The following is a 17,387-nucleotide window of genomic DNA, read 5'->3' as shown; positions in this document are numbered from 1 at the left end:
TGTAGAAAAAAAAAAGATGGGTCTGGTCGCACCACCCAGGCCATCCCCCTGAGAAGATCAACACCTCATCCAAATGGCATTGCAGGACAGATCTGTGTCCTCCTCGGCTCTGATGCAACAGTGAAAGAGTGTAACACATCATACACTATCAGGAGTGAGAGTCCATCGCCGTTTATTACGGTCTGGGTTACTGGCGCGTCGTCCACTTCTCTGCCTACCTTTGACTAATGCGCATAAACATGCTAGACTGGAATGGTGCATGGAACAATGTCACTAGGGACAGGAATGGCAGCAGACAGTGTTGTCAGACGAAACCAGGTTCTGTTTGTTTGAAAATGATGGCCGCATTTTGGTTCGCCGCAGACAGGGGGAGAGGCATCACATTGACTGCATTCGCACAAGACATACAGCACCAACTCAAGGCCTTATGGTGTGGGGTGCTATTGGGTACAACAACAAATCACAGTTGGTGCATGTCCAGGACGCTGTGACCAGGTTGACCTACGTGAATGACATCCTGCAACCTGTAGCCGTAACCCAGACTCCATATTTCAGCAAGACAGTGCACGAACATGTGCCTTCTTGTTATCATAGTATATCTCATAGCCTACTTGTGCCTAATAACACCTAGGGTTCTGCTCAGAGCTTTACATCTCCATCCAATGGACGAATCACCATTGATAGCATCATTAATAGCTTAGTTACATTGTTTCTAACTATTTGGGGTAGTTGAGTTTGAATTCTATACAACATAGGTGGACATTTTTATTTGAATGAAAAGTCAAATCTTTGTGGTTTGGTCCCATGAAATACTATAGATCTGTGTCTTAAGATTACCAAATTAACTGTTCTGCTCCTTGGCTGAGTGGTTAGAGTAGTTGCCTTCAGGTCAGAGGGCCCCGGATTTGATTCCTGGCCGGGTCTGAGATTTTAACCTTAATTGGTTATTTTCCCTGGCTTGGGGACTGGGTGTTTGTACTGTCCCAAACATCCGTGCAACTCGCACACCACACATAGCACTGTCCTCCTCTACAAAGACACGCAATTCCCATACACGGCCAATGCTGCCCACCCTCGTTGGAGGGTCTGCCATACAAGGGCTGCATCAGGCTAGGAATAGCTACATGAAATTATTGTTACCAAATTAACTGGCATGTGAAACTTGTTTGCATGATTTCTCGCTTCTTCCAGAGGTTGGAAGTCTAACCCTTTGCCCTCATAAAAATATGTATTCGCCACCAATGTCTGAATGGCACAAATTATCAGACTACTACTAGTTACACATATACATGTTGCTGATAGCTTAAGCCTCATACATGACTACTCAGACTATCTTCCTAACTGAAGCTTGCTTTCATATAATAGATAGTGTACTAGTTGGTTTCACACTGAATATATGATCATAATGCACTTTTCATTTTTTTGTGTTGCTCATGTAAATACCTGCGAGATAATTATTATTTTTCTTGTTGTAGGTTCCTGTAGCTTGCAAAGCGTGCCGCTGTGGGCATCCGTTTCTAACAGGACAGAGACGAGCAATGATGCTTGCAGCTGAGTCGCGTGATGAAGGTGCAGTGCAACGAAGGAGGACAGAACGTGTTAAGAGGGAGAAGCCAAATTATTATGATGCTCTGGAATATGATAAGCAGCAGAAGAAGGTATCTCAAACTGATGTATACACAATTGGTTAACCTTATCTCCTTTTTCCTAGCCTTTTTCTCTATTTATTGGGGTCAACACAATTGGTTAACCTTATATACCTTCATACACTGGAGGAAAAATATATCCAAACACCAAGAAGGGGTTGTGCTAGATTAATGAACGTTGGTGGGCGTGTTTATACATCTGAAAGATGACATTGATTGAAATTTCCTGCAATTCGCCTTAGTGTGGCGCTAGTAGCGGCCCCACGACATTGCACATCAGATTTACTTTAAATACAGGCTGTACTGTGCGAGTGCGTTAGTTACCTGTGAGATTGGATGGAGTGACTATGAGTGGGTCAAGAATGCCTTTACGATGATGAAGAGGCCAGTATCAACAGCTCACTGCGGTTGAACAAAGCCATATAATAGGGGCTACGTGAAGGTGGATTTTCCTTCTGCGCTATTGCAAATGACTTGACAGGAATGTCTCCACTGTACATGTGTGCTGGCAGCAGTGGTCACGAGAAAGTAAGCTCGCAAGAAGGCTGGGCTCCGGACGTCCCCATGGCACCACTGAGAGGGAGGACCGCTGTAGTCAGTGTTTGGCTGTGGCGCAGCAAACTGCGTCTGCAGCAGCAATTCGAGTGGCACTTGACACCACAGTGACACAATGAACTGTTCGAAATCGGTTACGTGAAGGACAGCTTTAAGCCAGACGTCCTGCGGCATGCATTCCACTTACCCCAAACCACCGCCATCTGCGACTTCAGTGGTGTCAACCGAGAGCTCACTGGACAATGGAGTGGAGGTCCGTTTTGTTTTCCGATGAAAGCTGGTACTGCCTTGTTGCCAGTGATGGCCTTTGGTTAGAAGGGGCCAAGGGACCTGATGGGCGCTTGCATTCTACTTGTGTGTGGCGTCTAATATTACAATGATAAATCTAATTACAACAGTTTAAAAATGATCAGTAAAACATCTAATGCCTGACTTCTTTGTACAGCAAAGATTTCTCTAAGAAGTTCCATGAAGGGACTTGAAATATATTTTCCTATCCCTTTTGGTGCTAGGTTGTTCTTCATTTTCAAAGCATGAGAGATTCCTGCCAGACCACATTTCCCTTCTTTTTAAGACATCATAATTACAGTAAATCAGAAGGAAGTGGATTAAGTTCAAATAATATTAGTCATCAGTTTCAGAGTCGTGTTCATTGCAGAGGGCAGGATTCTTATTCTTAAGAAGGATAATCGGTGCCACAATCGTCCGCTCTAAGATGTTCGAGAGTACTCGAGGTTATTCATCATCTATCTTGTGTCCTATATATTTCCTCTAAATGTATACATGTCCAACCCTTGTCCCCTTTCTCTACGCTGTTTGGGTATGAAGTGAGATGAATCTTCATAGCGAGTTTTTACGACCGGATATCTTTCATGACGTCAACCTAACCAGATGAATTAATGAGATGAAATGAATGACATGATATATGATAGTAAGAATGAAGAGAATGAAACCTGGCGCCAGCACATAGCCCACTCCTCTCGAATAGTTCAAGACTTTATGTCCCCGTCTGACGGACAATTTACCATTAACAGCGTCATATGCCCTCACACCATATAAGACCAAAAACGGCTTCCTACGCCATGGACATAAAATGGCTCCTTGAATTGTGTTCTCTACCTACCTTATGTACATTGCTTAGCGACAGTGACTCTATGCATATAATCTTGGTAACAGCACATTGGATTATCATATCCCGATACACATTTTCCGATGGTTTTTCGTTCATAACTCACCAATGAAAGCGAAAATGAAAATTCCGGCTTCGAGGTGCATTGGGACCCACTTCCATCTACCTATGTTCAAAATTTCAGATCTCTGCGTGCTGTAGATTTTGCTGGGCATTGCGCACAGGCAGACAAACAGATAAACACTTCCTTTTATTATTGTAGACTAGCTGATGTACCCGTGCTTTACTATGGAATTCTCAAAAAGACTGTCTTTGTGGTTTTCCCAACTGAAGTCAACATTGGTCATTACAATGACATCGGAAGGAATCTGCAATTAAAAGCAATACTTTCATATGAAATACTCGATCAAATGAAAAGGCGCACATTTTCTCACTTTTAACGAGTAGTCCGAAGTTCCAGAGCTGGAATGACCAGGCTACAGACAGCTGTGAACACTCTTCTGCCATTATTCCGTTAAGTCTGCATGCTGTTCATTCCAATCAGTGCCTCAGAGAAGGGATTGAATAACTGGAATGCTATGATGAACCAGTGTGTTTATGTACCAGTAGTATCAGAAAATTTATGAACCAGAGGAATTTCATGCTAAAGAAGAGGGAGCTCTAACTCTCCAGCTACTTCCCGCCAATATTCAGGCAGGCTGTTATACTCGGTATGCAGCAGTAATCCCATCTATCGGAGATGATTGGCAGCAGAAGAAACAAAGCACATCACAACAAACTATGATCAATGTAATGTTATTGTTGATCAATTTTATGAACTTTCTATATTGTAGGTCTTCATATTTAGTTTCCATCCGACTGTGTAATATTAGGGCATCTAATTGAAAATCAGTCCTCCTTTCTTTCATGACACCCTCTTGTCTTATTATTCAAGCGATCGTTCCTTTACGGTGTTTTTCAATTTTATAAACATCTTCTCAGTTTCCCTTGTTCATGAGATGGTTGCCTAGTTGTACTTCCTCTTAAAACAATAATCACCACCACCACCATGAGTCTTGGCATTGCTCCCACTTACTTGTGCCAGGTTTCTCACTTTCATCTATCCTATCTGACCTCCCTTGGTCAACGCTTGTTCTTTTCTGACTCTGACAGTATTATGTATGGAGGCCTAGAGAGTCCTTCATTTTCACGTCCTTCGTAGCCCTTGTCTTTCTTTGGTCGATACCTTCGTTCTTTGAAGTGTCAGACCCCTTCCATTTTTTTCTCTCTGATTAGTGTTAAATAGAGGATGATCGGAAATTGTATTTTCTATGGAGGAAGGACAATTTTAAGACCCTAAGGTATGTTTCCTCTTCTTGTTCTCCAGTCTTCCTTAAGAAGAAAAAGAGAAGACAAAGAAGAGGTTGTTAACAAAGAAGAAGAAGAAGAAGAGGAAGGAGAATTTTAAGATCCTCCTGTGTTTTTTCTCTATTGTTCTTCGATCTGCCTGAAGAAGAAGAAGAAGAAGAAGAGGTGGATGAGGTGGAAGGAGAATTTATAACTTTTGTTATGTAGTATTTTTCGATAGGACCAATAACATTAGTAATTAAAAATTAATTTTAGGCGCCTTCCCCTAAACTACCATTTCAACCAGGGTGAATAAAATTATTTATAGCGTAGATTGTAGTACCTTCTGATTTTCATTAAATTCTGTTTACCCCTTTTCTCATGGCTTGGTGTTTATATGGACTTGGCAACAAAAATTAAAATTCATGAATATCTCTGTTATCATAGCCGGTACAATAAGAATGTGTAAGACATAAATGTTCGGAAATGTAATACTATATAACTTTAGTTATGTAGTATTTTATCAGTAGAACTACTAATAACATAAATATTTGAGAATTAAATTTTAGGCCTTCCCCTAAACTACCATTTCACTCAGCGTGAACAAAATTATTTACGGCCTAGATTGTAGCAATTTTAGATACCGATTTTTTTTAAATTCGCTTCAGCCGTTTTCTTGTGATGTACATACAGACAGACAAATAGGTAGAAATAACGGAAAATTTAAAAAAAAAATGCATTTGCTTGTTACTGTGGACACAGCCGATGCAGAAATACCATTCTCTTTCAGTTCTGAGCAATGCACAGGAAAAACTCTTGTTTTATATAGATGTTTGGGTTTAGATACTCTTACCTCTGCGGTAAGCATACAAGCTACTAACACAGCAAGTTGACCGATCCTCTGTACACAGTCTGTGGTTGCAAAACTTGTAATAGTACATATACCACACCCTCGCACTATATGTAGAAGTGAGAGATATTATTGTCAGTATTCGATTTATTATTATTATTATTATTATTATTATTATTATTATTATTATTATTATTATTATTATCTGTATTTTAGTTGTATATTTTGTCATTAATATTTGTAAGCTGGGATGTCTCCATATATGTAGTATGAGTAATTTGTTTTGACATTACGGCTGGGAAAACATTGCTGTATTAGAACTTGGAAACTTTGCATGAGTCATGTATATATATATCCCAGTCTGATGAGATGAGCTTGTTGTTGTACTAGGAAAGTTCTATGAGTCATGTGAAACACCCCAGAGAGTTTGTTTGTGTCTTGGGACCAAGAAGGAGTTCACGGCGTGGTATTTACAAGAGGATCTACCATGATTGGCTGGCGAGAATCAATCCAGACGTATCACGTGAGAGGAAGGGGAATGCTGATGTCTATAAAGGTTGATCAAACGGCGGGAACCAGACACACTGTACGAGAAGGAAGTAGTGCGGACACACGGCACAGGAATGAAGTAGTGCTGACACACAATACGGGAGTGAAACTGGATATACGGTACTGGAGTGACACTGCTGCAGTATACTGGACTGGACTTCAAAAGTTTGTGGAACATAGTCTTGTTTGTGGAACGTAGTATTTTTATGTTTGTGAGAAGTGACTGACATACAACTTAGTATTTTATCATTTTGTGGTGGCCTGGTATTACATGTTGCTGAAAGCTGGGAGGTGCTATATCTCAGACTTTCCATAATTTATGCTCAGGAACGACAAGCGTGTGTTGCTCAAATGTATATATCTGGACAACAAGTGTTAAAGTCTGTGAACACAGTATTACGAGGTACAGAATCTGTGTGATTTTATAAGTGCTGATTATGAGAATCGGCAAGTCGTGTTGATACAGAGACAGTGAAGGGTTCTTATATACATATATGTACATTGTTCAACGAACTAACTACAAATGGTGGCTTAGTTCTCGCTTTCGTTTTCCCACTGTTTTCATTGTTGTTGTAAATATGGAGTCTTCCAGCAATCTTTTGTTTGTGTATTATAAGTGTATTTTGGCGTGTTGATGAGGTGCTCATGCACGGATTTTATTGAGAATATAGTTAGATATTTTAGAATCAGTGGAGTTATTGATGAGCTATTGGTGTCAGGTCAGGGTCACCCTGCTACCGTATGTGACAGTAGACGGTACTACCTGCGACTGTCTGGCCAAGGGTCAGGCGGCCAGTACCAAACCTGGCAAACTAGGGGAGAACCAACGGCTACGGGCAGATGAGCTCTCCCTTAGTAGGTTTGATGAAGCCTTTGTGTAGGAAATGACACATAAATTCATCAAGTTCAGGGCACTCTCTTGCCCTTGGGGTGGAAAACTTCCCCTAAAGGCGGATGAACCATATTTGGTCAACGGCATAGAAAGTCCTCAACGGCGGACCAGGCGTAAGGACAGGAAGTCCCTCCTCGGCTGGAATGGCGGACGAAGGCTGCAGTGACTAGGAACCCTTCAATCGTCTTGCATCGGCTTGCCATTGAAAACAGTTCTTAAGTCATCAAGTACAGTGCATTTGTTGAAGTGCACCAACACTCTCACTCTAAAGGAATCTCACGCACAGCAGTCTTCCAACAACAGATTGACTCTTCCAAAAGTCCTGCGGCAATCAGGAAGTTGCGACGGGGGCAGGATTGTGATGTCTGGAAGCCTCTAGTGATAACTTGGCACGTAGGCGGTAGATGTGTGATCGGTCGTCTTGCTTAGGATTGTGGCTGTCGAGCAATTCGGTTGCTGCATCTACGACTGAGCAGTCCTATTTAGGGTCCACTCTGCTCACCTCACATGGGGAAGGCTAGAAAAGGTGCCCTAAACATAGTCAGCCACTTCTAGTACCGATTGGATAGCCGCGTCCAATGGTATCATCTCAATGCGGTCGAACAAGAAAGAAATTATATTTTGCTACATGGAACGTAAGAACACTTAATGATGACCCTTCAAATGAGAGACCCGAAAGGAGAACAGCCCTTGTGGGTAGAGAGTTATGAAGATACAATATCGACATAGCAGCACTCCAGGAGACCCGTCTTGCTGAAGAAGGTCAGTTGAATGAAAACGGAGCAGGATACACTTTCTTCTGGAAGGGTAAACCTACCAGTGAACACCGAACACATGGAGTAGGCTTTGCTATCAAGAATAAGCTTCTCAGAGACCTGCAGGAGCTTCCAACTGGACGTAATGAACGCATCATGACATTAAGACTTCGATTAAATGGCGACCAGCATGCCACAGTAATTTGCGCATATGCTCCCACATTAGACTCTGATGATGACATCAAAGAAACATTCTATTCAGATCTGGATGACATCCTATCAAACATCAATCGACTAGATAAAATCATCTTGCTTGGTAGATTTTAATGCCAGAGTGGGAAAGGACCATAAAGTATGGAATGGTGTCATTGGCAAGGAGGGAGTTGGCAGTGAAAACTCCAATGGTATTAGACTCCTCTCAAAATGTGCTGAGCATGGGTTGATAATCACCAGCACCATCTTTCACCAAAGGGATCGCTTCAAAACAACATGGCAGCATCCTAGATCGAAACATTGGCACCTCATTGACTATGTGATTGTCCGCAAGCAAGATCTACGCGATGTTCTCATCACCAAAGCAATGACGGGAGCTGATGACTGTTGGACAGATCATCGACTTATTAGATCAGTGATGCATTTGTCACTGTCCACCCAGAGGAGGAAACAACGGAAGAGCTTCAGACATACTTTTGACACCGAGAAGTTTGGCAATGCAGAAATTACTTCAAAATACAGAGAGCTCCTTCATCGGACTTTGCCGAAGGAATATCAACCTGATGTAACGCAACACTGGGAGAGTCTGAAGACCACTATTCAAGATGCTTGCAAAGAAACAGTAGGATATAAGACCAGAAAACATCAGGACTGGTTTGATGAAAATGATGAAGAAATTGAAGCATTGATCTCAGAGAAGAGAAAAGCCTTGCAAGCATGGCGAAGGGACATGAACTCACACTCTAAGAAACAAGCCGTAAATATTGCCAAAGCAAATGTCCAAAGAAAAACCTGTGAGCTCAAGAATGCATGGTGGACAGCAAAGGCAAAAGAGTTGGAATATCTAGCAGATAAAGATTCACGACAGTTCTTCCAAGCGACAAAAGCCGTTTATGGTCCCAGCACCTTTGGGAGGAATCCTCTTTGGTCCAGCGATAAGAGTATACTTTTAAAAGATCAGCACTCCGTCATGAATAGGTGGAAAGAGCATTTTGAAGACCTCTTGAACCAGGATTCGATTATTGATGAACAGGTGTATGATATATTAAAACAAGCTCCCATCAATGATGAACTTGGCTCCCCACCAACACTAGATGAAGTTAAGCATGCTGTCAATCAAGCAAAGCGTCACAAAGCCTCTGGTCCTGATGGTATACCAGTGGAAGCTCTCAAAGATGGTGGTGAGGAACTAGTAAGACACATACATGAACTGATAGTCAAAATTTGGAGCACAGAAGAAATGCCTCCTGATTTCAGAGACAGTCTGGTAGTTCCCATATTTAAGAAAGGGGATCGAACAAACTGCAGTAACTATCGGGGAATATCCTTACTGTCGTGCCTGGGAAAGCTTATTGCTCGAATTTTGGCAAATCGTATTGTACCCCTGGTGGAGAAAATACTTCCAGAGAGTCATTGTGGCTTCAGGCCACAGATATGATATTCACAGCTCATCAACTCCAGGAAAAATGTAGAGAACAAAATAGACCTCTATATATTGCCTTTATTGATCTTACTAAGGCATTTGACTCTGTGAACCGAGAAGCTTTGTGGAAAATTTTAGCTCTATATGGCTTTCCGCAGAAATTTATTGCCATCTTGAAATTGCTCTACACTGATATGATGGCAGCTGTCATTGGCAACGGCTCTGTTGGAGAGCCATTCCATATCAATACCGGTGTTAAGCAAGGCTGTGTGATAGCCCCCACTTTGTTTTCCTTGTATGTTGCCACTGTCATGCAACTTGTCAGAGATGATCTCCCTCCAGGAATTCATATAACTTACAGGATGGATGGTAAACTTTTTAATTTGAGCCGTTTAAAGGCAGGAACTCGGACATCGTCTGCAGCGTTAGTTGAGTTACAGTACGCTGATGATAATGCTGTCGTAGCTCAGACACAAGAAGAGCTTGTGAGAATCCTGAATGCTTTCTCTGCTGCGTACAACAAGATCGGACTCAAACTGAATACCAGCAAAACGCAGATCCTATACCAACTAGCCCCTGGGGAAGGTCAAAGAGATATCAATGAATTGATGGAATGAGCCTCCAAGTTGTAAACACCTTCCCATACCTTGGCAGCACCCTCTCATCAAGCGCAAATATAGATTCAGAAATCCAACACAGAATTAACCGTGCAGGAGCATCCTTTGCTAAGTTACGATCTAGAGTTTTTGACAATCATGATGTCAATATCACAACAAAGATTCTTGTGTACAATTCTGTTGTAGTTCCAACCTTACTCTACGGATCTGAATCCTGGACATGCTACAGTCGACACCTTAAGAAGCTGGAACAGTATCATCAACGTTGCTTGAGGAGAATACTGCAAATAACTTGGCAAGACAGGCGCACAAATATCAGCGTTCTTGAAGAGGCACACACCACCAGTATAGAATTGATGGTTTTAAGACGCCAGCTACGATGGACAGGCCTCGTAGTTCGCATGCCCAATAATCACATTCCCAAACAAGTGTTTTACTCTGAGCTATCAGTAGGTAAACGCTGTGTAGGCGGTCAGAGGAAGCGATTTAAAGATGTAATCAAGGCTAACTTGAAGAGATGTAACATTGATGTTGATAACTGGGAGAGCTTAGCGCTTGACCGTTCGTCCTGGAGATCACTAGTCCACTACGGCACACTGTCTTTTGAAGAAAACCGCCGACGTACAGCGAATGACAAGAGGCAACGTAGGAAAGAAAAAAGAAGTGCTGAGAAGACATAGAAATAACATGACTGCTCCACCTGGGACTACCTGTCATCACTGTGGCAAATTGTGTAACTCCCGCATTGGACTGTATAGTCACCTCCGAACACATAGATGAAGAGACATCCTACCTGGAAGACAAACCTACTCGATTACGAGTGTTTGCTATCATCATGAACCTAGGTGCAGTTCGTACCTATTTAGTCGTTTTCAGAAGGTTAGGTAAGGCCTGAAACAGATGTACCAGTACGCAGCATTATATACACGCCCTAAGATATAAAGAATTATCATGCTCTATCTAAATTCGAGGGATCCATTCTGGTGAACTCTGGCGCCCATACTACAGACTTTTCGATAAATTATTTTATTAATTTTATTTATTCAGTTATTTTATTATGATATTTATTAATATTATCAAATAGTTACAAACTATAATCTCACTCATGCAGTGAACTCTTTAAAGACATATCAACATGTTATGCATGTACTGTAGTTGCAAAATTAAAACTGCACTATTTGGTGAACTCTTTTAACAATATTGAGTTCTTATGCTTAGTTTGTGGCTGTTATAGTGAATTCAATTTTTTTGTAACTATAATTACAAATGTGTTAAGGAGTGAAGTAAAACAATGTTATGAATTTTTTAACATGTATCTAGCTTAGCCATAGGTATTGTTAGAAACTACCGGCCACATTTCACCATCTGGTAGTATATAGCAAAACCTCTTCCATAAACAGTCTGCATTAATGTCCAAAGTGATCATATGATGCATCCAGTGTCTCGTAACCATGGAATAGGGTCATTATGAAAATAATGTCATGGTAATCGTGCTGCACAAGGTATGAAGACACCCTTCAGACATCTTTGATATCCTTAAGAAGCTTATAATGTCATGGTAATCGTGCTGCACAGGGTATGAAGACACCCTTCAGACATCTTTGATATCCTTAAGAAGCTTTGCATTGACAGAATGTTCATCTTTCAGACAATCGTACACATAGGTGAGGCCCTTTTTTGGGCAGCTCAAGCTCAAGTGCAGCACTAAGCACTTCCTAACAAGTCAACTGAAAAAGCACAGGCTGGTCAAATGTCAAGCCCTACTGAAGCGGTGTGTGCAATATGGTCATCGAAAAATGTTCATTTCTGATGAGCAATTTTCACAATTGAAGAGCACTTTAATCATCAAAATGATCGTGACTATGCTCCATTGTAGCCACAACTTGCCAACTGACTCAAAGACCCAGAGAGCTCCTCATCCGGGATCTGGTTGCTTCATGGGGAGTTTTTTTATGATGGTGTTTCATACATTCACTAGAAAGTTCCAAAACATCTGCTAAGGTGTACCACAACACTGTGCTATGTTCTTTTGTAAATCTTAATCAAACTTTGTTCATGGGGCAGAATTGTAGTTTTCAACAAGACTCTGTTCCAGCACACAAAGCCAAGAACACTGAAAAATTATTGCAAGCAAGTGTTCCTGATTTCATTTCCATTGCTATTTGGCCACTTGGGAGACTAGATGTCAATCCCTTTTATTACAAATTATGGTCAGTGCTTGAGGAAAAAGTCTCCAAGAAGAAACATCCTATACTCAAAGCCTGAAAGGAGCCTTGAACATTACTGTAACCAGTTTTCCGAAGAACAGTGTGTTTGTTGTAATTGATGACCAGGACGATTTAAGTTCTATTTTCAAAACAGAGAAAAGTTGGACATTTTGAACAATATACCTAAAATTCTTGGTGTAAATACATGTTCTTTCATACTTAAAAATGGTATTTCTTTTTTCCAGTTTACTCCCTATACTGTGTTCACCTCAGTATAACATTTAGAGCTATTAGTTGTCAACCTCGGAGGCCTGAGTTTGATTCTCGGTACTGCCAGAGATTTAATATGAGTGGGAAGGCTGGTATGTAGTTAAAAAGGTGCTAGCAGCTCACATCCATTGGAGATGTGCCTGAAAAGAGCTGAACCACCTCAAGAAATATGAGAAAATGAGTTCACTTTTTTTTTTTCCCCATATGGTTGTTATTATAATGAATATATCACAGTAACAGAAGGAAAATGTAACCAGGTTCAACTGTATTTAAAATACAAACAGTTTAAATGTTCTTTAGACAGGAGTGTACTCAATTCCAGATTTGCTTCAGTATCGACACTCAAAATTTGTTGATTTGCAGGTGTGTTACACCATACTCTGCATCGTTGCAAGTTGTAAATATCCAGCAGTCTTCACTTCCTTGTGTCCAGATAAATCCTACTTTGAACAGATATGGTTCTTTACCTCTTGTTCATATGGAGCCTACTCTGAACAGATATGGTTCCTCTCCATTTCATATGTTGGCCTATAAGCTACCTACCTTGAATTAGGTTATTTTGGCTGATGATGCTCACAAAGCATGAGCGAAACATGTCCTGATTTGAATACCATCCGTTAATGGTTTTATCCTAAATATAAAGGATTACTATGTATTGGAAAGGTGGTTTTTATTATTGTAACAACTTCTTATACTTTGTATCACAGCACAAGTGACCAAAAAGAACATTTCAAGCCAGCAGTCTTCACTTCCTCGTGTCTAGGTAAATCCTACTTTGAACAGATATGGTTCTCAACCTCTTGTTCATATGGAGCCTACTCTGAACAGATATGGTTCCTCTCCATTTTATATGTTGATTTATAAGCTACTGTTCTTAACTAAGTCATCTGTCATAATCTGGGCATTATGGCATCCCTTTCATTTCATTTGTACTACTTTCTTTATTCATTTGTTGTGTATGTTCAGACCATCTTTCACTATGTATCATTATTTCTTTATTATATATCTGTTACATAGTAACACTTTCACATTTTAGAGGTTACCTAAAAGACAAAGTAAAAACAACTAATATTGTGTAAGGGAGAAAATAAATAAAAGTTTATTGAATGTTAAAGAAAATCACCGAAGATGGTTTCTTAAAATACTTATGGACAATTTCAAGGCAGAAAGTGCAATATCAATAATCAAAGATGTTGGCAGGTGGACTGTCCTGCAGAACTCAACGAATTTTCGAGGTATCATGCCCCTACTCCCGATTAGCAAGCCTATGACTTTGATCCTTTTTATGTTGTATGCTTCCTTGTAGAACGGAACTGTGGGCTCGTATATTCCCTTCTTCTCACGATCGACATAGTCAGGTTGACTCACAGAGGATTCGAAGCAGACGGTTGGATCAATTATATATCCTACATTGTTGACTTTGTAGGCAATCATATTGATCCTTCGAGTGCTTCCATTCTCTGCCAACCATGGATCTCTTCATGGACAGGGAATCCGATTCTTCTGAGGGCCTGGGTGATAGTGGTCCTTATTTGATGATGCCTAGCAATGCACAAGAGTTTCACCGTGCTGGCAAAGATGTGTGCAAGTGTTTCACTCTCGCTGACGCATCGCCTTACAATGGTTACTGTCCATGGTCCTACCGGGCACAGCACGAACTGCTGCTACATTCCCTGTCATCTTAAGGGTGTCTCTCCATTCTGTGTGTGATAATCCTTCATGGTGGCTGACCCATTTATTGGAAGCTGGATGTTCTTTTAAAAGGATGACTCCTTTAGCTTTGTGAGGGAGATCGCACCACTTCTTAAATTCCAGGTCTCTTAATATCTCACTGATTTTCCGAGAGTTTATAATACCATTTTTGAGATTTACCAGGTTGTCATCGGGCAATGAATTGAGTCTTGTTAAGCAAGTTTTGTTTTCTTCTTCTAGATTTCTTGTGCTGAGGATGTACAGGTTCCGATATCTATTTTTCTTTGTCTTCTGTAATATCTTTACCCTCCTACAGGCACGTGTAAAAATTGTACATAACCAGGTGCGTGGTGTACTTTATATCCCACACCTTAACGTCACATAATAATGGGAAATAACTCATTTTCAGCTCATTTTATTTACTCATATCACTAATAATTGCAAATTTTACTTTATCATATCCTGTTAAACGTGAAAATGCCCCAATAAAAAAATTTGCCCGTTTGAAACCTTTTCAATGAAGATGATATGTTTCGCACTAACTACTGGTACTCATGCATTGTGCAAATATAATGTGCTCTGTTCCATCTATCAAATCCATAAACTAAATTTGGGGTGAACATTCACCTCTTTCTTTGCTGTTGCAAGAATCACACATGTATATAAGTTTTACATGTTTCTTGCAAACAAACTCTTTGCAGGAAGTAAACTGATTAGTAGTACAAATGTATTTTGCTCGACCATATAAGCAACATCCAAACATCCATCATGTTTCTTTTTCACTGATCCCTATTGCAGGTCTATGATATATATTGAGAAATACTCCGACATTGGATGGCGGTGACTTTATGGTGGTTCTTTCTATGAGGTATGGTTTCATAGCAGATAAAGACAGTCATTTCAGGAAATTCCTCTTGGTTATCTTGGAATTTTCAGGATTTGAACAGTAGAGTTGAGCTTTTATACCGGCTATGTTCAACAGTAAAACACTAACATATGCCATCACCTTGTAATGCATGAAACACTGTAAATATTGCTCATTTGGTCAATCATGTCTATGCCTCCCTTGGTCATGTAATTATCCATTATTATCAGAGATTTCCTAGTCTCAGAACCAATTTCTGATGTATCTTGCATTGTAGATGTCAGAATTACAGCTCAGATTTAGTCTGTTAGTCACTTCTAGTGATGAATCAGAGTTTTGTCTGTACATTGCTCAGAATTTGAAAATAATGGTATTTCTGTATTGGTCATGTCCACAGTAACAAGGAAATGCACATTTTACTTTTCCGTAATTTCTGTCTGTCTGTCTGTCTGTCTGTCTGTCTGTCTGTCTGTCTGTCTGTCTGTCTGTCTGTCTGTCTGTCTGTCTGTCTGTCTGTCTGTCTGTCTGTCTGTCTGTCTGTCTGTCTGTCTGTATGCATGTATTGCGCCATTCCTGCGTCCAGGTCAGGCCGCAAAGAAATTCAGACTAGCTCATTTCCAATTAAATTTCTAACTTTCATTGCTTCTTGAGGTCGTGAGTCTGGAGAGATAATCAGTTTGCTGTGTTCACCAGCTAGATTCCCTTAGACTAATTCAATGGACATCTCCATCTCGCCAATCAATTATTTTCGCATAGTAAAATTCCTAATTCTTAACCTAAGGTTAACTATAACTATCTACTTATCCTAGTATAACATAAAAATGCCAATAAGTTTGACTACAATCATTTATTATAATGGAAAATCTTGAAAATAAAAGAAGAATGAAATATCATTGGAAATAAGTATCTCTCTTTATTTAAAATTTGTTAATGATTGAAGTAACTCCTCAAAGATCTTTGATTTAAATATATATATTTACAAATTATGTATCGAAAAGTAGAAAATCGATCTGAAAAAATTCTTTGAATTCTGTGCCTGTAAATTAAAATCACATCTCTTGTTCAATTCCTTTGTGACTAAATGAGATTACACTCCCTACATTTGTTAATGTTATAAAATTTACAAATCATTGAACATTATCTGTTGCCTTGACTTAAATATCCTAATTTCATGTATTCATGTCTTTACATCTCCTTTGGTTGTGGCACCATACACAACCATTAACTCGGCTCAAGGGAGATAAGGTCACCTTCCCTATTCTTCCACTTGAGTAATTCCTGTCTGGCGCGTCCACGTCGCAGTGGTGGGCACCCTACACTTCAGTAGGCCGGAATGATAGGATGGCTAAGTTCAGTCGGGGACCCAGTCCTGTGGGGTATAACACAGAACCCATGCCCAGGGATATGGGTGAAGACCTCAGTGGCAGTGAAGGCGGAAGTGAAAATCACTGGTACAGCGGATCTGGCAGAAGAGGCAATATCTGATCCCTGAGATCTGACTCAGTGCCTGCTGCCTTGCAGGTTGATAGGGGACTATTAAAGGCTAAGGGAGATAACCCTGACAGAAATATCTTCGGAAGTGATAGGCTTAGCAAGTCAGCTTCTGAATAATTTGGAATTGCTTTCAAAACTTTTTTTTTTTTTTTTGCTATTGGCTTTACGTCGCACCGACACAGATAGGTCTTACGGCGACGATGGGACAGGAAAGAGCTAGGACTGGGAAGGAAGCGGCCGTGGCCTTAATTAAGGTACAGCCCCAGCATTTGCCTGGTGTGAAAATGGGAAACCACGGAAAACCATCTTCAGGGCTGCCGACAGTGGGATTCGAACCTACTATCTCCCGAATACTGGATACTGGCCGCACTTAAGCGACTGCAGCTATCGAGCTCGGTGCTTTCAAAACTAAACGGGGCCTCGGATGGAAATATTGTAATCAACAGAATAATGATTCTAGTTCCCTCATTGGTAATGATATTAATGACGGTTCAATACCCGATGCTCCATCACAACCAAAGAGGAGAACACACAAAATTCAATATGAGACTGTAATCAAAATTGCCACGCTAAACTTCTGACACTAAGTGGCAAAAATAGAGGAATGTGTAAATTGTATTCTTCCCAGAACATCAACATCATTCAGATCTATGCACCGCAGACTGGTTGTGAAGATGAAGAAAAAAGAACATTTTGAAGAAGACATAGAGGAAAGAATAAGAAGAGATGGAACTATTATCATAGGGGATATGAATGCTCAAGTAGGAACTGTGAGAGATGGATATGAAAGTATTCTAGGAGCACATGGATTTGGTCCACGAAACCCAGAAGGAACTCTCTGTCTGAGGAACAACCTTATAATAGGGAACTCATGGTATCAAAAACAAAAAAGCCATAAGATATG

At 40.4% G+C, this 17,387-nt stretch overlaps 1 protein-coding gene across 4 annotated transcripts in view; it reads left to right on the top strand.

The window, feature by feature from the left end:
- LOC136866378 (UPF0547 protein C16orf87 homolog) overlaps window positions 1-17,387 on the top strand; it is a 105,533-nt gene that overhangs the window by 74,002 nt on the left and 14,144 nt on the right. For 3 of the 4 annotated variants that reach the window (XM_067143277.2, XM_067143274.2, XM_067143276.2), the window contains one exon: window positions 1,476-1,658. In XM_067143277.2, the coding sequence (XP_066999378.1) occupies window positions 1,476-1,658 (183 nt within the window). Of the gene's footprint in view, window positions 1-1,475; window positions 1,659-7,922; window positions 10,801-17,387 lie in introns of those variants that run through there. The other variant, XR_011017935.1, reaches the window with a different exon arrangement.

The sequence above is a fragment of the Anabrus simplex genome, chromosome 3, assembly GCF_040414725.1.
Source record: "Anabrus simplex isolate iqAnaSimp1 chromosome 3, ASM4041472v1, whole genome shotgun sequence".
Taxonomy (NCBI): Eukaryota; Metazoa; Arthropoda; class Insecta; order Orthoptera; family Tettigoniidae; genus Anabrus; species Anabrus simplex.
Note: the sequence above shows the minus strand (reverse complement) of the source record. Positions and strands in the feature narration are given on the sequence as shown.